The sequence below is a fragment of the Lithobates pipiens genome, unplaced genomic scaffold, assembly GCF_037356315.1.
Source record: "Lithobates pipiens isolate NorthernLeopardFrog02 unplaced genomic scaffold, aLitPip1_a1.2 Scaffold_8, whole genome shotgun sequence".
NCBI lineage: Eukaryota > Metazoa > Chordata > Amphibia > Anura > Ranidae > Lithobates > Lithobates pipiens.
The window spans coordinates 488,090,980-488,118,537 of record NW_027507903.1 but is presented as its reverse complement, the minus strand read 5'-3'; the positions used below and the strand labels follow the sequence as shown (position 1 = coordinate 488,118,537).

The following is a 27,558-nucleotide window of genomic DNA, read 5'->3' as shown; positions in this document are numbered from 1 at the left end:
GGACTGGATTGACTGCAGGCAGTTTGGGTCTCCCCGGACAGGGCTCTACACGGCCTGGATCTGCCACGCGGGGGAGGCCTAGGGGGGTGGGGATGGAACGCTGCACTGCTAGGAGAACAGCTTCAGTGAGCGCTGGCCCCGCCCCCAGAACGGAGCAGAGAGCAAGAGGCACGAGGGGGAGAGCTGATGTCCCCAGGCCTGCTTACTTGTCGGCAAGGGACTGTGCTTTGGAGCCCCTTCTCAGCGCAGGCCACCCCCCATTGGAGGAGCAGCGAGCAGCCAGCCAGCAAGGGAGTGCGGTGGTTCCCGGGCCTGCGGTGGTGACGGCAGGGGATCGCTTTGGGGGGGGCATTTCAGAGCGCTGGCCCCGCCCCCGGAGCGGAGCTGAGCAGTGGGGGGGCTGGGGGGGGACATTGGATGTCTGCTATCCCCGGGCCTGCCACAGCCGCGGCAGGGGATTGCCGCAGTCTGGGACGGAGGCTGCCCAGGGTCATGGGGAGCGTGGAGGAAGACTGCGGGACTGTGGGGGCGTACGCCGGTCGGGGCAAGGCCAAGCGGAAGTCGGAGGCCGGTCACGCGGAGCGCAGGAGGGTGCGGATGGCGGACAGCGCGGCGGCAGCCGGAAGAGAGCGATCTGGCGGGTCCTCGTCATCAGAGGAGGTGGAGCGCAATCTGGGAGCCATGGAAGAATCGGATGCGGTGGACGATGCGGCCCTTCCTGGCATCGGGAGGAAGTCCGGAGTGAGCGGGCGATCGGCTGATGGGACGTCTCCTGTGCAGCCCGGTAAGTCACCTGCTTCTTTACCAGGATTGGGTACGTCAGGTAATTGGCAGCAGGGGGACTGTGGGGGGGGGGCTTAGCCGGGGTTTGGGGTCCGGGGGGGCGGGGGTTTCCAAGGACTTGCAAGGTTTTTTAGTGGGTTTAAAAGAACTGGTGTGTCAGTTTGAGCGGGGGGTTACGGCGCCTGTGGGGCCGGGGGCGGCATGGGTCCCCACGGGGGGCGGTATGGCGGAGGCGAGCGTGGCTGCGGCTCGGCCTGTTCCGGGACCTGGGGTTGGGGGGCCGGTTGTGGGCACTGGGGGGAGTGACGGGAGTGTGGTTCCGGCAGGCGAACAGGGGGCGGCGGCTGCTGAAAAGGGGGTGAGGCAGGACATTACTAGGCTGGCAGACGCGGCGAGGTGTGAGGTCTACGTTTGTTACGAGGGACCGTTAGGGGCTCATCTGAAGCAGGAAGTCCGGGAAAAGCTGTGGAAGGGTGAGTATGTGGAGATCTTCTCGTTGTTGCCGCTGGAGAAGTTCAACTTGGATAGGGTGAAGCCTGACGATTCCAAGAAGGAGGATGAGGAAAAGCGGAGGTATCGATTAATTCCGAGGACGTTTGCGAATTGGTTACAGGCTTTTGCCATTATGGCCAGTGTCATAGGGGAAAAACACTCCGAGCATTGTTCGGCTTTGTTTTGTTACCAGGATTCGATTGGGGAGGCTTACCGGGTGTACGGCGGAACTGCGTGGTTGCGCTATGACGAACAGTTCAGGCAGCGGAGAGCGGTGAGGCCGGACCTGCGCTGGGACCACAAGGACATCAGCTTGTGGATGCGTTTGATGACGACGGCGAGGGCAGTTTTTTCAGGGGGGGGCCGGTGGACCGTCAGCCCCAGGACAACCGGCCGGAAGTAAAAAAGGGGTGTGTTGGCAGTACAACTCTGGTGCCTGTAAGTTCGGCAATGGTTGCCGGTTCAAGCACGAGTGTTCAGGCTGCGGCGGAACTCACCCTGCTTCCAAATGCTTTAAGCAAGGGAAGGGCCGACCGGGGGATGTTGGCAACAAGAGGGAGGACTCCGGTGATGGTGGCAAGGATGCGGCCGTTTCTCGGTAGGTATCCGGACAGGAGGGCAGCGAAGCTGCTGGAGGATGGGTTCACGGATGGCTTTAGAATTCCTTGCGCGTTGACGGTGATTCCACCGTTGGCGCCCAATTTGAAGTCGGCCCTGCAACATCCGGAGGTGGTTTCTGAAAAGCTGCGGAAGGAGGTTGCGTTGGGTAGGATGTGTGGCCCTTTCCCGGTGCCTCCTTTGGAGGACTTGGTGGTCTCTCCGTTGGGTGTGGTGCCCAAAAAGGAGCCCCTCAAGTTTAGGCTTATTCACCACCTTTCCTTCCCGAAGGGCGGGTCGGTGAATGATGGGATCGATCAAGAAGTTTGCTCCGTGTCATACACGTCGTTTGACGCGGCGGTGAATTGGGTGCGCAGATATGGAAGGGGGGCCTTGCTGGCCAAGGCGGACGTGGAATCGGCCTTTCGTTTGTTGCCGGTGCATCCTGATAGTTTTCGTTTGTTGGGGTGTCATTGGGAGGATGGTTTCTATGTAGACCAGTGCTTACCGATGGGCTGTTCGATCTCCTGTGCGGTGTTTGAACAGTTTAGCTCGTTCGTTGAATGGGTGGTGCGGGATGTGTCGGGGGTGAATTCGATCATTCACTACCTTGACGATTTTCTGTGCATTGGGCCTCCAGCTTCCAAGGTTTGCGCGATATTGCTGGCGACGCTGCAGCATATTGCGGCCATATTTGGCATTCCTTTGGCACCGGACAAAACTGAGGGACCTCGCACGGTCATCGTGTTTTTGGGAATTGTCTTGGATTCCGAGGCCATGGAGTGCCGGTTGCCTGAGGACAAGTTGGCGGATTTGCGGCGGGAGATAACGGAGTTGTTGGGGGTTCGGAAGGTTCAGCTGCGCAAATTGCAATCGGTCCTCGGCAAACTCAATTTTGCCTGTCGGATTTTACCGATGGGGCGGGTTTTCAGCCGCAGGTTGGCGGCCAGCACGGCGGGTGTCGCGTCCCCTACGCATTTTGTGCGATTAGTAAAATCGCATAAGGCTGACTTGCAGGTCTGGCGAACATTTTTGGAGTCGTTCAATGGGCGGGCGATGTGGATGTCGGGGCCGGTCAGCAACTTTGACCTGGAATTGTTCACCGATGCGGCTGGGGCTTTTGGGTTTGGGGCGTTTTTTCAGGGCCGATGGAGCGCGGGTCCTTGGCCGCAATCGTGGGTGGCGGCAGGGTTCACGTCGAATCTAGTGCTGCTGGAATTGTTTCCAGTGGTTCTGGCGGTGGAGCTGTGGGGCGCCTCCTTCAGGGATCTGAAGGTGCGTTTTCATGGGGATAACATGGGGGTTGTGCAGGTCATTAATCGAAATACGGCCTCTTCCCCCCCTGTCATTCGGTTGCTGCGTCACCTGGTGTTGCGGTGCCTGCAGTTGAATGTGTTCATTCACGCGGTGCATCTTCCGGGCGTGGAGAACGTGGTGGCGGATGCGCTGTCCAGGTTCCAGTGGGAGCGGTTCCGGGAGTTGGTGCCGGGGGCAGAAGAGTTCGGGACTCCCTGCCCGCTGTGGTTGTGGGATTTAGCTTTTGATACGACTGTTAAGCAAGATGCAGTTTGAGGGGGTGGGGCTGGGTGGTCCCCTGACAGGACTCGTGGTTCGGTAGTCGGCTGGTTGTAAGGGTTGTTCGGAGGGGTCCCCTGGGGCTTGCAGCCCACCCGGGGGGGGGTACAGGTGGCTGGTTTGGGTGCATTAGGGGGCGTGGTGTCCACCTCATGGAGATTGGTGCTCAGTTGGTTAGCTTTGGGCTCTATTTCCGAAGCGTAAAAAAAAAAAAAAAAAAAAAAAAAAAAAAAAAAGAGGGGTTTGCGGCAGGTTGACAGGAGAAGGGGTTGGTTGGACGGTGTTGGTTGCATTTTATGCTGTTACTGTACGGTGGTGTTCATGGCTGTTTTTTTTTTTTTTTTTTTTTTTTTTTTTATGTTTTTTCTTTCCTTTTCTTTTCCTGTTTTCTTCTGTTTCAGGTACGGCAAAAGGATTGGTCTGGATAATGGGCCATTCCTATGTGTGCTGGGGGGCACGACGGGGTGACGCTAGGAGGGGTGGCAGACGTTTAGGTTTTGCAAAAAGTGAGGTCTGTATCAAGTGGTTTGGTTTCCCAGGAATGTTATGGGGCAGGTTGGTGGGGGAGGTTCATCGTTTGGCACAGAGAGACAGGCCCCCGGATGTGCTGGTGATCCATGCGGGTGGTAATGACCTGGGCTGCAAGACTATGATTGACCTTACGCGGGATATTCAGTTTGACGTGTGGCGTCTCAGCATGGATTTTCCAAACATGGTCATAGTTTGGTCGGACATGGTGGCCCGCACCACGTGGCGGATGGCCAGGTCCGTTGAGGGGGTGAATAGAGCCAGGAGGAAGGTTAATAGGGCGGTCAGTAACTTCATGGTTCGGAATGGGGGGTTGGCCGTTAGACACTTGGAACTCGAGTTTGAGACTTGGAGATACTTGAGAAAGGATGGCGTTCACTTGAATGACGTGGGCATTGACCTGTGGACTCTTGGGATCCAGGATGGTATTGAGCGAGCACTTCGGGTGTGGAGGGGCATGCAGCAGTAAGTGGGTTACTTCCGCATGCTGTGGCGGGTTTTTTGGTCTGTGCAGGCGAAGGAGATATGGCAAAATGGTTCAGGAACTATCGCTGAATGGGATCCTGATGGTGGTTTCCGGATAACTGAGGTTAGAAGGAAAGGGTTATGGGGGCACTGCGGACAGCGTTTGTCTTTGAGCCTGCTTGTCGGCTTGAGGCCTATTATTACGCTTGGAGAGGGACCGCAGTGTCAAGTTGGTCATGGGTTAAAATGTTTTTGGTGATAATTGCCTGCACAGACCAATGCCATGCAGTGGTTGCTATTCAGAAGTTATATTGGGATATTGTTTGTTATTGTTATAATTTTATATTATTGAGAGTACATATTTTTCATACAGAGTTGTTCATATTGGAATTTAACCGTTTATTTTGTTTACAAATAATAAAGTAGGCTGCTACGGCCTTTTCTTACTCCAACCAGTGTGGTCTCAAGTTAATGGGGTATAGGTAAGGTTGGGGTTATGGAAGCAGTCTATCTGGTATACCACAGTCAAGAGAGCCCGGAGCTGACAGCCAAAGGCGATAAGTGCAGGGCGGACATGACGGGGTTAACAGTAGAAGCAGAGGAAAGGATTAGGGAAGGACTAGGGTGCCGAGGGGGCGGGGTTAAGAAAGAGTCTTTATAGTCTCCTGGTGCATGCTGGGAGCTTAACAGAAGACGGAGGAGAAAGTTCCCACCCACCCTCCCAACTGTTGGAGGTTGTTGGTTTTGTTCTTGCTTGTACGGGGGTTTGTTGGCCTTTTTTCTTCTGACAGGTTTCTGGACGGTGGATGTCGTGGCAGGCTGGCGGGTTTTTTGGTCTGTGCAGGCGAAGGAGATATGGCAAAATGGTTCAGGAACTATCGCTGAATGGGATCCTGATGGTGGTTTCCGGATAACTGAGGTTAGAAGGAAAGGGTTATGGGGGCACTGCGGACAGCGTTTGTCTTTGAGCCTGCTTGTCGGCTTGAGGCCTATTATTACGCTTGGAGAGGGACCGCAGTGTCAAGTTGGTCATGGGTTAAAATGTTTTTGGTGATAATTGCCTGCACAGACCAATGCCATGCAGTGGTTGCTATTCAGAAGTTATATTGGGATATTGTTTGTTATTGTTATAATTTTATATTATTGAGAGTACATATTTTTCATACAGAGTTGTTCATATTGGAATTTAACCGTTTATTTTGTTTACAAATAATAAAGTAGGCTGCTACGGCCTTTTCTTACTCCAACCAGTGTGGTCTCAAGTTAATGGGGTATAGGTAAGGTTGGGGTTATGGAAGCAGTCTATCTGGTATACCACAGTCAAGGCAATATGTAAAAAGGAAAAATAACACAATAAGGGAGCCCCCAAAGCTGCACAACCCATAAGTATACAACAAAAACACAGGAAAATTTCCCCAGGGTTTTTTTTAGCAGCAGAGAGTTGGTGTGAAAATAGTTGATGTAAAAAAATAATTTATTTGACAGACAATAGTAATTCCAAATGAACAATAATACATCATCCATATAGGTAGTGTGACAAATACAAACATGGAACATCACTCATAGCAAAAAACTCTATGTACAAGCATGGTTTGCCAATTGTATTCGTAACATGTATCCACATGAAAAACCCCGATGCATTTCGACCCTTGCGATTTCCGGTCTCTTCAGGGGGATTTATATTCTAGGGGAATGTCAAAATATCTAATTAAAGACTTTGGACAATATAGAAATATATATAGGTATAATATTTCAAATTAAGCAAAAATATGTCTCCATGCATATAGAGATATAGTTACCAATGGGTGTATGAGGACATGAGGACGTGTCGCATGAACCGGCATTGCAGGATTATATCCATCCAGTGATCCCATCGCTGTCACATGTTCCCCTCGCGCCCTCTGGGTGGGTGCATAGTCCACTGAGCTTTTGTTGTAGGCAATATAAGCAGTTTCATACTCTCCTGTTCTACATAAAGCCCAATTAAGTCAATTGTTTATTTTTTAGGGAAAGTGTGTGGATCCACTTTGCCATCTCCATTACTTATCCAATCCAATGAAGTGACAGTCACATTCTTTTCAGATGCTACCATTAATGGTGGTGGCTTTGAGCTAAAATTCTTGGCCCTTCCAGCTGCTTCAGTGAAAGGTGAGTGCAGATTTCAGCCTTGCAAAGTGGCCAATTAGCAGGTTTGAGTGCTGGGGAAAGGAGGGGAGTTAAACTAAATCAAAAGTTACACATATTGCTTTCTGCTCTGGCAGCAGACTGTTAGCGAAGGCTTAGATGGTAAGTGGAGACTGCTTAGAGTGAATGGTAAGTGGAAGCTGCTTAGTGTAGAAGGTAATTGAAGGATGCTTAACAATAAGGAAGGGTAAGTTGCAGATGTTGAGCATGGATGTTGGGTGGAAGCTCTGTATGGGCAGTGGAGACTCGCGAGAGTGAATGGGCAGTGGAGAGAGATTTACTGAGGCTACTGATGGGATCCCCTGCAAAACTTAAATATTAGTGTTACCGTTTTTTATTCTGCAGCAGTTGCATTCAATATTTTCTTTGTTTTTGTCACAGGTTCTGGTTGTAATAGCGTGGCAGTGTTAAAGAAAGAAGGGGAAATCTACACTCGCAATTACCCAATGTTATACCCCAGTAACACTACCTGTCGCTGGGTCATTGAAGCACCAAGAGGCAAAATTGTTCAAGTATATAATGGGAATTGCAGAGTTTGATTCAAGGGACATGCAAGTTGCACATTACAGGGGATTAAAACCTTTTATTGAAGCTTTTTTGCTTTTCAGTGTTTTTTTTTTTGTTTATTTTCAGTTGCTTTTTGAAGACTTTGCTGTGGAGTTCCAGGAGAAATGTCTATATGATCGTGTTTCGGTATACGGTGACAGAGACCAAAAGCAACTAATTGGTAGGAGTTTTCAGTTACACAACAGTTAAAGCAGGACTCCATGCAAACACCTAAATAAACATTTAAAATGCATAGTGTATGTATGAATTGTTTTGTCTACTAAAATATTTTTGATTCTGTTCAGCCAGTCTCATGATTTACATCCCACTTCCACACTTCATGGTCAAGAAGTAGACAAAAGCAGGACCACCATTAGAAATCATGGGGCCCCATACAACCTGCCAGACAGGGCCCCCCTTCACCCCACACAGAGAAAGGGCTTTAAATACCCTCTTGCACATGCACAGTAAACCTGATAGCTGTGCCTTCCTATAGGGGCACTCGTGTGCTCTATCTCAAGCCAGGCTGTTTGCATCTATTCAGACGCTCAGCTCCACCCATCCTCCTATCGCTTTTTGATAGCCCCAAGCATGTGAGACAGGGGAGAGGGGTGAAGAGCAGCTGCAGATGTGCAGTGCTGGATAGAGATCAGGCTAAAGTAAGTACTAAGGGGGGCTAGGGGTGCACTACTAGTAAAAATAGTTTTTTTATTTATTTTTTTAGCTAATGCAGAGGATGCATTAAAATATAACTAAAGGCAAAACATTTTTTTTTTTTGGATAGAGTAGAGGGATTAGAATGCTTATCAGTTTTTATTACTGTCTATGTAAACGCTACAGAGATTCATTCTCTGTCTGTCCTGTTTACCATTATTAAAAGTGAACGTAAAAGAAAATGAACTTTTCTAAGACCGAGGTGATCGGGATTACCATGCCTAAAGCAGGCCATACATGGGTCGAATGTCGAAAGCATTTTCGTTCCTATTTCGCACCATTAGTGGGCTGCAGCAACAGCCAATTTTCATGCGGCAATGAAATTTAAGTAACCGGACATGTTGGGATTTTTTTGAAAAACAAATGGTTTTCTGATCAATATTGGGAAAATCGTGCGAGAAATGTAATCGAAAAAGAAAAAATTCCCGTGAAGAAAAGAAGATTCCCAGGCACAAATTCTTTTCTGTAGCACCATGAGGTGAAATTTGGAGGCTTGGTTGGCCGAATTTTGAAATCAATGGTGGCACCATCGGATCAGAAAATCACAAATTTTTTGATTTTTTTTTTCAAAAGAAAATTCTTTCGAAATTCGACCATGTAAAGTACTTACAAATTCAAATATACAGACCGCATGCTGAAATACCTGGGCACTTCTATTCCTCAATTAATAAATCAGGTCTCCCCCCCCCCCCCCCCCCTCCCTCAACTTCATGCCTCTACTTTTAGAAGTTTGGATGCTACTCCAGAAGTGGCATTTAGGTAATTTCTATTGGTTCGGCCGATGCAGCATTTTCAAGATGTCTATGTTGCCTACATTTCCTTATCTTATCCTTATTCCTGCCTCCCTTTTTCAAACCACTTAATTCTCTCTTCACTCAGTTTGTTTGGGCTGGTAAGAGACCCAGAGTCTCCCGATACCTACTGACCTCACCCAAGTAAAATGGCGAACTGGCCTTACCAGACTCTGATATATTACCAACCCACTTGCGTTGCCAGATAAATTGTCTTAAACTTTTTAAACTTTTGACCTTGCATCGAACAAGCACAATTTAACATTCCTTCTGGCAGTGCGCTGTTTCACTGATCTCCTATCACCACTTTGCTCACATTCTATAATTGGTCCTACTTTAAAGGTCAGAGCCAAAATCCTTTCTGAATTTTCCCTGTCTCCTGACAACTCCCTTCTTTACCTCATCTTAGGAACCCCCCTTTTCCACCATGTTTACTAGACTGCCCATTGCATAGTCTGCTTCACTCCCATTGCTTCCTAGTCTTTTTTTTTTTTTTTTTTTCCTTGATTCCTCCCATTGGCCTCCCATCTCTTCCTTAAAGCGGGAGTCCGCATTTTTTTAATTTTTTTTTAATTTTATTTTATTTTTTATTATTTTTTTTTTATTTATTTTTTTTTTTTTTAAAGCCAGAAGCTACAAATACTGCAGCTGCTGACTTTTAAAATAGTGACACTTACCTGTCCAGCGCGCCCGCGATGTCGGCACCCGAAGCCGATCTCTCGATCGTCTCTCGGGTGCTGCCGCCGCCATCTTGGGTATGGGAATCAGGAAGTGGAGCCTTTCGGCTTCATTTCCCAGTTCCCTACTGCGCATGCGCGAGTCATGCTGCGCAATAAGGATGGACCCGCTGCCTCTGGGATCTGTGTGTTTCCCAGCAGGCAGCGGGGGACTTTCGGAAAGGGGCGTAATTTCCGCCCCTTTCCGCAGAGAGCTATCCCGGAAGTGGGTGCAGATACCTGTACTGTACAGGTACCTGCACCCCCCCTCCCCCCTGAAAGGTGCCAATTGTGGCGCTGGAGGGGGGGAGGATTCCAATGAGCGGAAGGTCCACTTCCGGGTGGACCTCCGCTTTAACGCATGCTTCTGGTTAATTTAATTTGGACTTCTGGAAAGCATTTCAAATTAAACAGTTTCTTCACTTTCTCCGCCTTTATGCTTTCCAACAACCTCCATCTCTCCTGGAAAAACTATGCTCCGGCACGGGCCATATAAAACTCTCTATCTTCTCTATTATATCTATCTTCTCGTGCAGGCGTATCATTTGGTTTTCCCTCAAATCTTCTATATCAACCGGGGGGTGGAGGAGGCCCTGGGCTGGGGGGGGGGGGGCCGGGCGGTGCTGTGGTGGCCCTGGACTGGGGGTGCAGAGGAGGCCCTGGACTAGAAAGGGTTAATGTGACAAAGTTGGAGGTGGCCCTGGACAAGGAGGGGAGTTCACAGGAGGCCTTGGACTAGGGGATGCAGAGGAGGCCCTGAACTAGGAGGGTGTAGCGAAGAGCCCTAGACTTGAAAAGTGGGGTTGGTGTGGCAAAGGACCTGGATTCGGCGGTGCAGAGGAGGCTCTGAAATAGGGAGGGCCGTAAGGGAGGCCTTGAAGTAGGGGGGGGGTTGAGGGGAATCCCTGGACAGGGGGGGGTGGTGAAGAAGTGGCCCTTTGACTAGAAAATAATGGTTGGTGTGGCAAAGGCCCCTGGATGGGGGGGGGGGGGCTACAAGGGAGATGAGGGGGTGTCTGGAGGCTGTGGACTTTGAGAGGGGCATAGTAGAGGCCCTCTGGACTAGGAAAGAGGGTGCCTGAAGGACCTGCCTGCTTCAGGCAGAAAGAGCCTGGATCTAAAGCCTGGGCTCTGGAAGGTGAGTTCACAACATAAATGGGGACATTTATCATTTATCACAAGTAATGTGAAACAGGAGCAGAGACACAAATTGTGTGATAGATTTATTGGCTGTACTTGTACTGTACTGTGGATCACAGTAGTGCAGATTGTTTTGTACTCCTTGTGACCCATTTTCCGCTGATAGCGGGCTGTCGGCTGACATCACACAGCTGGTCCAAGCTGGGGAAAGATTGCAACCATTTAGGTGAGGATCTGCCCACATGCCTGGAACGGCACTCGGTTCAGTCTATCGGCAAGCCACCGAGAACCTGAGCCGGCCTCTCCTTTCCCCCTCCCCTAGTGTTTCAGTGACAGTGGGGGGTGGGCAGAGCAGAGAGCCAGAGACTGACAGTCACCCACTCTCTGCTCAGGTAGCACTGAGAACTGAGTGATCGATGGTGTTTACTCGGTTCTCAGCCTTGGAGCTGGCGGGGGGACCAGATGCAGCATCCACCTAGGTAAGTAGGACTAAAAAAAATACATTCCCATACATCTTTTAATTACCCAACATCTCCTCTTTCCTGCTATCTGGCCCACATAACAATTGGGCCTCATTCCCATGGAGCATATGCGCCCATGCCCAGTGTGATGGGCGTGTACTGCATGTGAAAATTTGGTGTCCTGTGCAGGCAGTCCAGCCAAAGTCAATTGGGACGCAGCAACTGTATAGACCTAGTCGAATTATAAAAATTTGGCACTCAGACAGGAAGGGATGCATGTATCCGAATGCACAGTGTCTGCGTTGGGATCTGTGCACCCACAGATGCAGCAAAGTGTCTCCGCATAAAGGACATGTCTCGGTGTCTGTCTTAATGAAAAAAAAAAGGAAAAATACTGCGCTATACAATAATGAAGAATACTACCAAATAAAGCTGCTACATACGAATGTGACAAATTCATGTGAAAAGGAGAAGGAAAATGTAGCGCTGATGTCTAAATATTAGAAAACAAAAAGGTGAATAAACAAGTGACAAAAAAAAAATATATATTTATTTTATTTTTTGTTTTCTAATATTTAGACATCCATTTAGACATCCACTAAAAGTCCATCCAAAGGGAATAGTGAATCAGTTGCGGATCTAAAACCGACAACGCACTGGACTTCAGAGGATAATGGCATCAACGAAGATGGGTATAATTAAATACTCTTACCAGAGTTGTTGGACCTGCGTGTCAGTGACACCAGGTCAAAAACGCATGAAAAGAGAGGCCACTTGGAGACAGGATAGCAGGTCACCGAGGATCCTCCATCCACATCGATCGATGTACGTCGTCTGGAGACACTTGCAAGGCCAAAACCAGAGTAGAGAGGAGGTCCAATGCTAATATATCTCCCAAGGTGGTCAATGCATTCATGGAGCAGGTGTTATGAAAATCATAAAAAAACACGAGCTCCTGACGGTGTAGGTCAAAGCTACAATTTGGCTTTTTATTTTCATAAAATACTAGCAATTAACAAAATTGCAACAACAAATCATAATAAAGAATAAAATAGTAATCACGTAACTTAAAAAGCAATATGGGGAGCGGAGAAACCGGGTCCTATGCGTTTTGTGTGAGATTGACTTCTAACGGCCCTTTTTAATAAAAAATAAAAAAAAAGTGTACTGGGGTTTGTACTGTCACATACTCGCTTGCGGCACAGTCATTAACCACTTAAGCCCCAGATTTTGTTGGCCAAAGAACACAGAACTTTTTGCGATTCGGCACTGCGACGCGTTATCTGACAATTGTGTGGTCGTGCAACGTGGCTTCCAAAAAATATTGACAATAAGCATTTGGTTTGCGCAAAAGTCCTAGCGTTTACAAAATAGGGGATAGTTTTATGGCTTTTTTTTTTTTTTTTACTAGTAATGGTGGCGATTTTTATCATGACTGAGACATTATGGCGGACACAACTGACATTTTTGACACGTTTTTGGGACAATTGTCATTTATACAGCAATCAGTGCTATACAAATGCACTGATTCCTGTGTAAATGACACTGGCAGTGAAGGGGTTAACCACTAGGGGGCAGTGTAATGGTTAAGTATGTCCTGGGGAGTGATTCTAACTGTTCGGGGGGCGTGGCTACGTGTGACACTCACTAGGCGGAACGGGGAGATTCTTGTTTACATCAGCATCTCCCCGTTCTTCCTCTCCGCGAGGCGATCACGGGTATCCCCGAGGCGATTGAGTCCGCCCATTTTCCCAGCCATGCCATTCTGCCAACGTACATCGGCCAGGAACCGGTTAAAGCATATGACCATTTAAGCACCTCCAACTGTTGATACAATCTGACCACACCCACAGTTTTGACGCAGCACCGCTGTATTGCCACATACCATTTTTCTTGGGGGTGCCAAAGTAATGACCAGCCCCGGGGTCAGATGTTCTAGCTATGCCTCTACTCATTTGTCAGTGGCCCTGGACACAAGTATTGCCTATTTTTAGCTTTCAGTGTTGCATCCCTACCTCCTTCTTTCTCACTGGACAAATGGGGAACATAAGACATCATCGCTCAAGTCCACTGAAGTAACTGATCAGTTCAGTCTAGTACTATTATTATCCGTTATGTATTCCTTTGTTTAGTCCCTATAGTTTAGCTATCAATCAATACGCCAAGCACATGTTATTGTTAATATCACAATGCTACCACCCTTGGCTATGAAATCAATACACGATCTAAGGTCAATTAAATCTCATTTATTTCCCAAGGAAATAAAAAACGTGCATCAAGTATCAGTAGAAGTTACAATAATACATAGCATACAATCACAGTGCAATATAAGCCTTATACTTATCGATCCTCATGACTGGGTCTCCTGATGGAATAAAAAGGGACAGAGAGAGACCTCATGGTTGCAACCCTTTTTGTCAAACATACCTCAGCCATACCACACCCCATAGCCCATCCTACTCTTTCCCGTAGACCAATCAGCGTCTCTGGGGCGTCTCCTCCCCCAGGCTAACAGTCCTGCCATACTTGACCTCTGGGGGGCAGTGTTTGCCCATGAATTGCAACTGCTCCGACTGGATTGCTATCTTGTGGCTTGATCTCGGACGCCCCACCAGCTGTCCTCTGTTCTTGCAGACAAGCCGGCGCCATATTATCTTTGAAGTCAGTACATTCCAGGTGGGCTGAATAGAACTCATTCTGCTATTCAAATTGTGTCACATTCCTTGCTTTTAAACATGTGAAACTGCCTGGCATCAGTATGGCTGAGTTCGGCTGTACAAACAGCTGTGTAGATGTATAATAATAATTCCTGTCTGATTCCAACATCCACCCTTCACTCTTCAGTAATTTTCTGAAACCCCTTCACCTCCAGTACCGGAAGCATGTTAGGTTGGCAGCACTGTGCAATGCAGATGATTTTATTACTATGTGTCCCCAGTGGGGAAAGTTCACCCTCTCTCTTTTGGCCTGGTGATCATAGTCACTGGACAGAAAGTAATGGTCAATCCAAAATGTTAAATCCTCACAGGAATAGAGGGGAAATCTTTCAGTTTTCCTCACCTCGGAGAGCTTTCCTTTCACTTTCTTTTGTGTCTGTAGGAAACCTCCCCATGGCACAAAAATACTGGCAGGGGTTTTACCATCTCCTACACTATTCAAAATTTGTACTTTGGATACCCTTTAAAGCTGAACTCTAGGATAAGCAAATGTTTATAAGAAGAGGAATTTGTATTGTTGAATCTTTGTGTATTTCTTCCACATTTGTGCATTAATCCAGTGAAATGTTGCCTCCTGTGTAGGGGCTTCTTTTATAATTAAGACCGGTCACTGCTGCTCGTTCATCTTGTCCAGGGTGACCGGTCTTGCCTCTGCCCCCTCCTGTATTTTTCAGCAAGCGGCCTGTAGTGGATGGGTTTGCAGGGTCCCTCTCACAGCTCTGCTCTCAACACAGGCTATATACAGCTTTTTTTTTTTTTTTTTTTTTTGGACTGCCTGCCATGCGTCTCCTATGGACGGGCCGCCACTGCAAGTTAGTATCTCAATTTGCAAAGCTGATTTATATAATTTGTGGCTATAGAGGTATAGATATAATTGAGCTTTTTTGTTCCTGGGATTCAGTTTGACATAAATGTAAGGATTAGTGAATGACTAGCTGAAATTAGAAACTCTGGATTACCCTCTGCACACTGCTATATACCCTTTCTAGCAAACTTTGCAATGAAAAACAGGGCTTTACAGTCCACACATATTGCAATACATGTTTAAGCTGGCCAACTGCGTCAAAGTAATTTCTCTTATGGCCAGTCCTACTCTGCTTTGCCAATACAAGTGTAACTGCCAACATGGGTCAGACGGCCACAAAATGGGACCAGACTTGAACCTAGTAGCTCTTCCCCATTTTGTGTCTGCCCCTTGGTGGCATTGTGTCCACCGTAGCATTGGCAGAGTAGGACTGGCCAGAGAGGGATTACTTTGACGCAGTTGGCCAGCTTAACCACTTCAATACAAGGCACTTTCCCTCCTTCCTGCCCAGGCCAATTTTCAGCTTTCAGGTCTGCCGCTTTTTTTTTTTTTTTTATTACAAACGTTTTTATTGGTGGTAAAAGAAACATAAGTAGATCAACAGACACAAGTACATGACAGCATCAATGGAAAGCATAATAGATATACACATCATACAAATGTTGCTGGCACAGCAGCGGACCAGGCCCAACAAGGAGCTTTTTTTTTTAAAAAGGTGATTAAGGTATACAGCCTGGACCGTATGTACCAGAAGATGCTTATCAGGTGCAAAGATGTACATAATAGAAAGTTAGTAAAACAAGGGAAAAGAAAAGAAACACAAATAGAAAGTTAACCTTGCAGTAATTATTACTATTGACTTCACGGACAAATAGCTAATACTCTACAGTACTGTTTCCAAGCTGGTGCTAGTCACAGGTGCGGAACCAAGATATAGGAGAATAAGCCATCAAAAAGATAGAACTATAAGAATTCAATGGGACCGCCTGGACACCAGTGTCTCACCTACTGAGGGATATATGGGGAGGGACCCCCCATAGGACCGGAGCACACCGGCCACTCGAACCACTTGGCAGTATGGATATGCATGGTGTCCATAATGGTGTGGTGTACCCGTTCCATTAGACGGATAGCGTCCATCCTACCAAGAACCCCCGGCCAGGAGGTGACTTGCGAGCGCCAATGTAGCGCTATCGTCCAGTGGACAGCACAGAACAATGTATTGATCAACCTTTGGGTGGGACGGGAAACCCCTGCTATAGGAGCGAACAGCAAACAGTGTGCAGGTGACAAGTCAACCTCGGATCCAACAATCGAGGACACCGTGGTGCGTACCCGATCCCAAACCCCCTAGAGCTGGGGACAGCCCCAGAAGGTATGGATCAGAGAGCCCGTTTCCGGGCATCCCCTAAAACAGTGGTCAGGAACCGTGGGGTAAAACCTGTGAATCCTATCTGGGGTGAGGTACCACCGAGTGTGAAGCTTCACAACGGTGTCCTTCACCGCCATAGATCTGGCACATTTATGCATATTCACAAGCATCACACTCCATTCCTCAGGCGAGAACTCTGTGTCCAGATCAGCTTCCCAGAGGCACATCGCCCTAGTTTTCTCTGGAATCTGAGATTCCAGAAGGTGTTTGTACACCGTAGAAATAATACCCCTGTCCCTGGAGTGACTATAGCATAAGGATTCAAATTGGGAATTAGAGATGTCGCCTAAAGAACTATAATGTGTTTGAAAAAAGTGTCTAATCTGGAGATATTTGTAAAATTCGGCTCTGGGTACCTCATGTTGTGATTGGAGTTGTGAAAAGGAGGTGAAGGTCCCTCGTCTACCAGAAAGGGCCCGCAGAGTGACCAAAGACCTCTGGATCCACCATCTGAAGGCAGCAGGAGACCCAAATGTCAGGGGGAATCTCCTATCGCCCAAAAATGATGCCAAAGTAGGCCTGTTAGGTCGCAGTCGAAATTTAGTCCTATACAGTGACCAAAGGTATAAGGAGCTACTCACTATGCTATTAAGAGGGGCTAAGTCTCTGGGGCGGAGACTCTCCTGCCACAGGATTCCCGGGAGGAAATGAGGCCGCAAAGACTGAGTTTCAAATTGCAACCATGGTATACCAACCGCTGGAGCATGCCATTGAGCCGTCTGGGCCAACCTGGCCGCTAAATAATATAGCCATACATCCGGGAGTCCCAAGCCGCCCTGTAAAAGGGAACGATGCGTTAGATGTCTCCCCAGCCTGGGCCTCTTTCCCAGCCAGAGAAAAGTGTTAATATCGCGTTGTAGAGAGGTGAGGGTTTGGCGTGACACATAAATAGGGAGAGCTCTGAAGTAATATAATAGTTTCGGCAAAATAGACATTTTAACCGCTACAACCCTCCCTATCAAGGGGATGCGAAAAGTCGACCACAAACGTAGCCACCTCCGAACCATTATAAAGGCCGGAGGATAGTTGGCGCTATAGATTTCTGGTAAGGAAGGAGCTAAATGAACCCCTAGGTATAAAATTGTGTTTTTAGAGAGAGAGAGACCAAAATATGAGCGCATATTAGAAACTTCTGCAGGGGTAAAGTTGATAGGAAGGGCAGCACACTTAGCTATATTCACCCCCAAGCCCGAAAGCTTGTGAAAGGTGCCCAAGAGCTCCAGAAGATTGGGAAGAGCTATCAAAGGATTGGGTAAAAACAAAAGGACATCGTCCGCGTAAAGGCTAAGCTTGTACTCCCCTTCCTCTTTCAAGTACCCCCCTATGTTCGGATTAGTAACAATGGCCCTGGCGAGGGGCTCCAGAGCCAAGGCAAATATTAGTGGGGATAGGGGACAGCCCTGGCGGGTGCCCCGACTTATAGGAAAAAATTCAGAGGAACTACCGGGGAGTTTGATCCTAGTATGGGGTCTATGATACAGTGCTTTAAAACCATTAATAAATTCGCCCCCAAAACCAAACCTGGCCAAAACCCGGTCTAGATAGGGCCAGAGGACACTGTCGAATGCTTTTTGGATATCCAACCCTAAAATCAAGACTTTACGGGAGAAAAGGTTCGCATCTTGAATGATATTTGTTGCCAAACGAATGTTATCAGTGATCTGCCTATTGGGGATGAAACCAGTCTGCTCCGGGCCCACAAGGGCACATACAATAGGGGCCAATCTATTTGCCAATATTTTTCCTAGGATTTTAATATCATTATTCAACACCGAGATGGGCCTAAAATTCTGGGGTAGGGAGTGGTCTTTATGGGGTTTGGGGATCAGGGTCATATTAGCATGCAACATCTCGTCAGGGAGAGCCTGTCCTTGTAGCGTCTGATTAATGAGTCTGGACAATTTAGGGGCCAGGATCTGTGAAAATTTCTTGTAATACGTGGAGGTGTAGCCATCCGGGCCGGGGGCTGTAGAGGTTTTGAGTGTCTTAATAGTGTCCAAAACCTCCTGTTCGGTGCAGGGGGCATTAAGTGTGGCCCGCTGTGCATCGGAGAGGGATGGAAGGGGGAGCGAGTTCAGCCACTCATCTACATTGTCTGGCAGTGGTTGCGAGGGGGAGGATAAAAGATTTCGGTAAAAGGATGTGAAAATTTTGAGTACTTCGTTAGGGTGTGAGACCAGAGTGCCCTTGTCATTTTTCAATTTATAAACATGAGTAGGTTGTAAAGATTGGTGTAATTTACGCGAGAACATCCTGGAAGCCGTGTTACTGTGTAGCAGAAATCTAGCTTTTGACCACCGAAGTGATTTCTCGGTACGTTCCGAGAGGATAGTGTCTAGTTCGGTACGCTTTTGATTAATCAATAGAAGGACATCTGGGGAATGTGCCTGTACGTGGGACTGGTAGAGGGCTCGCAGTTCCCGTGTGAGGGCCTGAATTTTAGCATTACATTGTTTCTTCCTAGTGACTGCTATTTCAATTAAACGACCACGGAGAACCGCTTTATGAGCGGTCCAAAGAACCTGGGGTGAGATGTCCGGGGTGTCATTAATCGCGAAGTAGTCTGCTAGGTGGCTCTCAATCTGAGTATAGGTATTGGGGTCTGAGAGTAGGGAATCATTCAGTCGCCAGGAGGCAAGAGAGGGGGAGAGGCCCACGTGGGAGGTATGAAAGGCCACAATCTGATGGTCAGACCATGGGCACGGGTGGATAGTAGTGTGTGAGGAATTGGCCAAAAGAACCGGGGAAGCAAAAATATAATCAAGCCTAGCGTAGCTATCATGAGGGTGAGAGTAGTGTGTATATTCTCGAACGCCAATATTAAGGGCCCTCCAGGTGTCGATAAGTTGTAAGCCATCCAATGCTTTAGAGAGAAATTTAGGGAAAACCCTAGCGCTATGCGATGTACGGCTCCTATCCTCCGCGGGATTAGCTACTAAGTTGAAATCTCCACCCACTATGAGGTGGGGGGAGATGTATCTGTCGAGAGTACGCAGGAAAAGGTGATAGAAGGCACTCTGTGCGTTATTAGGGGCGTACAGATTAGCAATCGTTACTTCCTTACCCTGCAATTTACCCTGCACAATTAAAAATCTGCTATCCTGATCTTTAAACACATGTGAGGGTTCAAATATTTTTTTTCACAAAGTTGTCACTAAATGATATATTGCTCACACATGCTATGGGCATATGTGAAATGACACCCCAAAATAAATTCTGTTGCTTCTCCTGAGTATGGGGATACCACATATGTGGGACTTTTTGGGAGCCTAGCCGCGTACGGGGCCCCGAAAACCAAGCACCGCCTTCAGGCTTTCTAAGGGCGTAAATTTTTGATTTTACTCCTCACTACCTATCGCAGTTTTGAAGGCCATAAAATGCCAAGATGGCACAACCCCCCCCCCCCCCCCAAATGACCCCATTTTGGAAAGTAGACACCCCTAAATTTAGGGGTACACTAGTGAGACTCACAGGTAAAAATGCACCTAGGCTGTCAGCGACTGTATCAAGACGCTACAAAAAAAACTGTTAGCGATCGCAGGGATCAGGCCTGACTCTGCGAACGCTGCAGTTATGTGTGTTGTGTTTTGTAAGTGACAGTGATCGATCGATACTGCACTTGGGTGGGCTGGGCTTGGCGGAGGGGCTAAACGCAGGTGCTAGCAGGTATCTGGGCTGATCACGCTAACAATGCGTTTTGGGAAACCTAAACTGCTGGCGACGCTAATGTAGATCTGATCAGATACTATATTACTAAGGGAGGTGTATGCTTTGTGCATGGGTGTTAGCGGTACTGGCACTAACCTGACGCTGCCTGGGGCGACGCAGACCTTATCTGACCCTCAAACTTCTATCACCCGCCGGGTGATCAGGGGGTTAAACCTTTATTGGGTAATAAATGGCGGGTGCCCTGAAACTATAAAAAAATAACTAACCAACCAGCGTCACCTGTAACAGTTATATGGTGATCACTGGTGAAAGGGTTAACTAGGGGGCAATCAGGGGGCTTTATGCGGTAGTATATGGGGGTCCCTGGCGCTATAAAAAGCTGCGGCGAACCTAAATACCTACCTGCCTAACTAGCGTCACCTGTGACACTAATAAAGCGATCAGAAAAACGATCGCTTATTAGGCTGGGTTCACACTGGAGCGATGCGGGAACGCCACGAATCCGCGGCGGGTTCCCGCATCACACTGCCCTATGCGAACTGCTGGGAGTGTCAGTGAAATGTTAATGACGCCCCCAGATCAGTTCGCATATCGCAGTGCGATCTGCAAACTCGGACAGGAATCGGATCGCATGGTGTGAACACCCATGCGATCCGATTCTGCTGCGGACCAAAAAAAGGGTCCCGTGCGAGTTTGCGGCGGGTGCGATGCGAATTCAGCCATACTTTCTGTATGGCTGAACTCGAATCGCACAGAGATCGGATGTGATTTGCACTGCAGTGCGGTGCGAATCACATCCGTTCTCATAAACCGCTGCAATGTGAACCCAGCCTTAGTGACACTGGCGACGGGGGGTGATCACGGGGTTAAACCTTTATTGGGGGGGTTAGGGGGGTACCCTAGAACTAAAGGGGGCTAACCCTAACTGCCCTAACAGTTATTACAGTCACAAATGACACCAATGCAAAAAATGCAATTGGTGTCACTGTGACTGGGGGTGCAGGGGTGATTGGGGGGGGGGGGGTGATCGGGGGGTGAGGGGGGGGTTAGAGTGTGCCTGGCATGTTCTACTGTATTGTGTAGTGTTGGTGCAACTCACCGATCCTCTCTCCTCGGTGCCGGAACGAAAAATACCGACACGGAGGAGAGATTACATCACTTCCTCTGCCTGTGTTTACATTACAGGAGAGGAAGTGATGTCACGCTGCACTTCCATTCGCCAGGAGCGATTGCGAGGGGGTGGCCATGAACGAATGGCCGCCCCCTCATCCCGGGTCGCTCCTGAACAGATTCCGACCGCCGCTGGCACCGGGGGGGGGGGGGGTGCCCGGTGGGGCCCCCCACCCACGGGAAGCCAGGGACGTACAGGTACGCCCATATGCCTGCCCGTGCCATTCTGTCGACGTACATCGTCGTGCGGCGGTCGGCAACTGGTTAAATGACAATTGCACGGTCATGCTACACTGTACCCAAACAAAATTGTTATAATTTTGTTCCCACAAATAGAGCTTTCTTTTGGTGCTATTTGATCACCTCCTGGGGTCTTTAGCAAAAAATAAACTAATAAAGACCGAATTATTTTTTATTTATTTTTTCTCTAAAAGTTTTGGCTTAATTGTAAATAAGTACGTTTTTTTTTTTTTTTCCTCCTTCACTGATGGGTGGCACTGATGGACACAGGTGGCATTGATGGACACTACTGTTAAGGAGGCACTGGGAGTCATTACTGATGGGCACAGATTGGCATACCTGGTGGCCATTAGTGGTGGTCCTAGTGGCATCCCTGGTGGTCCTATGTGGGCATCCTCCGGGGGGCTGCGCTGATAATTAATCAGCACAAACCCCCCCCTTGTCAGGAGAGCAGCTGATCGGCTCTCCTCCATTCACATCTGTCAGACACCATAGAGGAAAAGCCGATACATGACTCTTCCTGTTTACACCATGATCAGCTGTAATTGGACACAGCTGATCACGTGGTAAAGAGCCTCTATCAGAGGCTCTTTACCGAGATTGGTGTTGTGGTGTGTCAGACTGACACGCAGTACCACAGATCGCCATGATGCGCGCCCCCAGGGCGTACGTCGGCACGTTATCCTGAAAGACATCATATGATGCCCAGTCAGAGTAACGGAACCATCGCCTGGCCGTCATTTTGCTATAGGCCTGGTGGGAAGGGGTTTGTATTTGCAATATGTGTGAACTAAAAATCCCTGTTTTTTTTTTTTTCATTGCAAAGTTTGCTAGAAAGGGTATATGGCAGTGTGCAGAGGGTTCATCCAGAATTTGTAGTGTTGTATACAGAATTTGTATGTGGTCACAGCCCTTTAGCACCTGATGGATTATATGCATGTACAGGCTATTGGGATTTGAGCACTGGTATATCTTGTTTCTTTAATTATCTGGGGTTTTGCTTTAACCCCTAAAGGGCCCAGATATTACAGCCATTTTTTATCTATTCTCTGTACAGTAACTTTGTGTGGATTTTCTGTGACTCAGCCAATCTACAGCCCGGGGAGCATTATGATGATTGTATTTGAGAGCGATGCTGAGAATAATTTCTATGGTTTCAAAGCCAAATTCAAGTTTTTATATTCAGGTAAGATCAGTCGAGTCATGGAAATCTCCTTTCAAAGCCATCTTTGTTATCTAGGATTCTGTATATCATGTTATCAATGTGTGCACAAAGTTGTGCATTTAAAAAAATAAATTAAAAAAACCTGCAAATTCTTAGTGTATAATTCATAAGTGTACTTTTATATACTCCCTTTTGATTTGCTAAATATACCACTGAAAGTGTTTTTTTGTTATACAGGCAGTCCCGACTTGCAAACGGGTTAGGGACTGCCTGTTTGTTCTTAAGTCGGATTAGTTTGCAACTCAGAAGCGCATACGCAGAACGGCAGACACTGTTTTCTGATGTTCTGTCAAATAGCCGTGCATGCGCAAATGTCGTTTTCCAATGTTTTCTGATGTGCCCGCCGCCGTTCGGAAGTAGGAGTCCTTCGCAAGTCGGCGGTTCATCATTCAGGGACCTCCTGTATCTGTTTAATAAGTGCAAAAAATATCTGTTAGGCCGCGTACACACGCGCGGACTGTTCGCCCAACTTTGTCCGTCCAACAGTTTCGGCAAACAGTCCGCTCAAAATTAGCATGGACGGACATGGCCACACACGACGAACGAACAGTTTGCTGAAACCGTGCGCGATGACGTGAACGGCACGTACGACGGGACGAAAAATACGACGTCCTATACACTGCATTATAGCTTTCGGCGTGAAAATCCTTTCTGAGCATGCGCGCAACTTTGTTTGACGAACAAGCCTACACACGGGCGGACTGTTCGCTCAAACAAGGTTTCAGCGGACAGTTTTTCGGAATTTCCGAAAAACCTTGTCCGTCCAACTGTCCGCTGAAACTGTCCGCTGAAAGCCCACACACGAGCGGACTGTCCGCCCAAACACTGTTCAGCGGACAAAGTTGGGCGAACAGTCCGCCCGTGTGTACGCGGCCTTACTCCTGCAAATCCAGTAAAACTAACTTTCTATAGTGAGGTGAAAAATGTCAAGTGTTTTTGTCAGCCGTGCCTGAATTTTTTTTGGGGGGGGGGGGGGGGGGTTTCCTCTAAGACCCCTTTCACACTAAAGTGTTTTTCAGGCATTTTAGCACTAGTGCCTCCCATTCATTGCAATGGGTCTTTTCCCACTGGGGTGGTACGCTCGCGGGACGTTACAAAAAGCCCTACAAGCGGCATCTTTGGAGCACTGTGAATGGCAATCCCAAAACACCCCTGCCCATTGCAATGAATGAGCAGCTCTTCCAAAGCTCCTGAAGAGCGATTTGGAAGCCCTGCAAAAATCTCCTTTTTTCTTTTTCAGTTTTGGGCTAATACAGATCATGCCCTTCTTCAAAACCTTATGCCTATAAATGACCACATATATTATAGAGCTCTTCACCAATCCATTAATCAATCTGGAATCAATTAATTTGATCATCATGTAAAACCTTTAGTGAATACATAATATATAATACAATCTTGGAACGAAAGATCACAATATCCCCACACTTCACAGATTATATCAATCGGAAATCCTATATATAAAAACAAAATTAACAAAATGTATAAAAATATATAAATAATAAAAGTGAAAAGTAGATTTAATATATACACAAACAATAATTGATGAAATTAACTCAAAATGCCCCAAATGTATATACATACAGTGATAGATAAACTGGTCTATAAACCTAAATAAAAAAATGTACATGCCGCGTGATTTTTGTTTCTACACATAAAATGTATGACATTTTAGAGAAATAAATACAAATCAAAATCTGAATTTTTAACCCTTTAGGTTGATCAAGGTGATGTATCCAATTCACTTATCTTTTTTTTTTTAACTCCCTCCTCCCTCCTCCACAAGGAGTAGGTGCAGAATATTAGTCAGATTTTACTAATTTATCATAAATGGTCTTCCCTAGACGGTATGAGTAGAGGGTGATGGTAAAACTCTGGGACTGAACGGTAACTGCTATTCAGAATTGACCAGTGTTTTTTTATCCCTTTCGATTCCAGGCCCTGTGCTCTATTTTGCTCTATTTTTGAACACTCAGGTGGCCAGACCATTTTTGCAATTTTTTCCTTGTTTTTCACTTCTAGCTTTCAGAATTTGTGAAAGACAGAAAAGATATTTTATATTCTGAAAGCACATGATCAGTAGAATAAAAAGGTGCTACTGTGTTTGTTTGTTTTTTTTTTTTTGGGTTTTTTTTTAACCCCATGGTATTTGCACACATGTTTATCAAACCGATATATTTGCAAAACATACACTAAAACCATTATTAGCAGATAAAAACACAGCAAATTTTACAAAATTCCTACTAAATATAAAATCTTAACCAGTATTGAGTTAATAAATAAAAACAAATATTTGTAACTTTTTAAATTGAGCTTTTTTGCAAAATTGGTGAGAATTGAACAGACGCAAAAGTGTAAATATCCACATTTCTCAAATCTGAAGCTTTAAATTTTTGCCTACAGCTTTCAGAATTTGTGATAGTCCCCCAAAACCATATATTTTCTGAAAGCATATGATCTCTAGAATAAGAAGGTGCTACTGATTTTTGTTTGTTTTTTAGACCCCGCAGTATTTGCGCAAATGTTTATCAAACCAATTTATTGGGGAAAAAATACACTAAAACCATCATTAGCAGATATAAAAAAAAAAAAAAGCAAATTTTACAAAATCCCTGCTAAATATAAAAGCTCAACCTGTAGTGAGTTAATAAATAAATATTTGTAAATTTAAAATTTTGCTTTTTGCAAAATGGTGAAAATCAAACTCGCCCAAAAAATTCTCTGAAAAATCTGGAGATTTTCACTTGCAGCTTTTAGAATTTTGAAAAGACCCCTCAAACTAGACATTTTCTACAAGCACATGACCTGCAGAATTAACAAAAGTACTACAGATTTTTTTTTTTTTTTTTTTTGAGGGCCTGCAATAATTGTGCAAATGTTCATCGTATCGCTATTTTCATGAAAAATACACAAAAATGATTAATATTGCACATAAACACAATGTAACTTACAAAATTCCTGCTAAATCAGTACTAAAGCATTGTTCTCATGTGGCATACTAAAGTGTACGCCCACGGGGGGCCATGTTTACCCGCACAAGAATGCACAGGTGTTCCATGCATCCCTTTACAGGCCATATGTCAACTGGGATGCGACGGCTGCACAGGTATAGCTGCTGTTCCCAATCTGACATCCATGTGGGTGTGGGTCCATTTACACCCGCTTGCATCTGATCCAGTCTGCTAAAAACAGATGGATGGGGATTCCATTCCCCATCCATCTAGCAGATCGGATCGCATCTAATGGAAGTGAACAAGCAGGCCATTTCCATCCGACCTTCCCATAGAGAACAGCGGACTGTGTCTCTGTCCGCTCTGCATCAGCGGAGATCACTTCTCATTCATTGCAACTATAGTACAGCTTCTATAAATGGAGGTATCTCTCTAAGGATTTTGAAGTGTATCTAAAGCCAAAACTTTCTCTTGAAATATACCCTCTTCTTTTGGTCCTGACAAACCATGTCATGGAGACAAAGTGAGAGAAAATCAAAACCTTTTTAGTTGTCTTCAGCGCAGGAATAGAGGGAAACTTTCAATGGAGATGCTTGCTGTTTAAAAGGGGATATTTCATCTTGCATCCAAAAAACAGACCAAAGTATTACCATTCCTTACTTTATTTCAATATTAAAGTTTTTCTTTTATATGTACTTTAACATAATTTGTATAGTGTCAATAGTTTTATTACCTATGTTAATTTTTTTTTTTTTACAGAGGAAGTAAAGACACAGGTCTTGCCTAGCTTTAATCAGGCTCCCAATCTCAAGAGCGTCACCAAAAGTGAGTAATGGGGGAGATGGGTCTGGGTGGAAAGAGGTGCGTTTATGAAATTACGTGAAAGAAGAAAGCTCTTAAGAGTGACCAATCGAACTCCGTGGATACTTTAGGGCTCTTTTAAACAGCTGATTAGTGCTGTCCTCTATCGACTGCGTGCATGCAGCTCTGGGGTGGAAGCATGTGGTTCTGCCAGTGGCTCTGCATAGAGCAGGGATATGCAATTAACGGACCTCCAGCTGTTGCAGAACTAAAAGTCCCATGAGGCATAGCGAGACTTTGACAGCCACAAGCATGACACCCAGAAGCATGATGGGACTTGTAGTTTGGCAACAGCTGGAGGTCCACTAATTGCATATCCCTGGCATAGAGGATGCACTAATCTGCTGTCTGAATGAGCCCTTATTCAATAAACCTGTCTAGTACTCTTAAAGCGGAGGTCCACCCTAAAGTGGACCTTCCGCTCATCGGAACCCTCCCCCCCCCTCCGGCATCACAATTGGCACCTTTCAGGGGGGAGGGGGGTGCAGATACCTGTACAGTACAGGTATCTGCACCCACTTCCGGGATGGCTCTCTGCGGAAAGGGGCGTAGATTACGCCCCTTTCCGCAAGTGCCCGCCCCTTTCCGCAAGTGCCCCACTGCCTGCTGGGAAACACACAGATCCCAGAGGCAGCGGGGACCGTCCTTATTGCGCAGCGCAACTCGCCCATGCGCAGTAGGGAACCGGGAAATGAAGCCGAAAGGCTCCATTTCCTGATTCCCATACCCAAGATGGCGGCGGCAGGACCCAAGAGACGATCTAGAGATCGGCTTCGGGTGCCGACATCGCGGGCGCGCTGGACAGGTAAGTGTCACTATTTTAAAAGTCAGCAGCTGCAGTATTTGTAGCTGCTGGCTTTAAAAAAAAAAAAAAAAAAACGCGGAGTCCCGGCGGACTCCCGCTTTAAGGTGGAGTTGACAACAATGCTCTTGTGTTTATGGCATTCCAACAATGCTTAGTTGGTATTGGCAATTCTATATGCTGGAAGAAAAATTACCTGGCATCGCCAGCCTGAACCAATGACCTAATACTGCTTAGAGCTCTATATATTCATGTTGTGTATGACAAATTTTGGCCCCTTAGCTTGCTTCAGGCTCAGCAGATATCAAGATTCATGGAATATTTTAGCAATTTTTAGGTAAATATGTGCATTTTTTTTTTTTTTTCAGGATCCTGCAGAGCATTGCACTTGCGATCAGCAGATTACGGGTGCAATGTCCAGCTCCTGTAGGCTCTCAGGATAGTTGTCTGCTTGTACCTCCTATGGGCAGGCAGTTACCTGAGAGGAGGAAGATCAATGGACTACTAGGGTGCTCATCAGTACCCTTGCCACTCATTGAAAAAAGCAAGCTGTCGGCTGCAATGGTTGCTTTTTGTAGACATTCACAGGAAACTGTGAGTGAATGGGGGGGGGGGGGGGGCTAAAGATGCCAAAACATGTTACATGTTCCACCCTAGAAATTGGTGGTACATGTAACCTGTTCCAAAAGTGAAC

General features: G+C 46.7%; 1 protein-coding gene across 2 annotated transcripts in view; it reads left to right on the top strand.

Moving 5' to 3' along the window:
- The window catches only part of OVCH1 (ovochymase 1), a 100,449-nt gene that overhangs the window by 33,934 nt on the left and 38,957 nt on the right, over positions 1-27,558 (top strand). For both annotated transcript variants that reach the window (XM_077469004.1, XM_077469003.1), the window contains exons 11-15: positions 6,448-6,588; positions 7,006-7,136; positions 7,258-7,351; positions 22,083-22,211; positions 25,961-26,026. In XM_077469004.1, the coding sequence (XP_077325130.1) occupies positions 6,448-6,588; positions 7,006-7,136; positions 7,258-7,351; positions 22,083-22,211; positions 25,961-26,026 (561 nt within the window). The remainder of the gene's footprint in view (positions 1-6,447; positions 6,589-7,005; positions 7,137-7,257; positions 7,352-22,082; positions 22,212-25,960; positions 26,027-27,558) is intronic.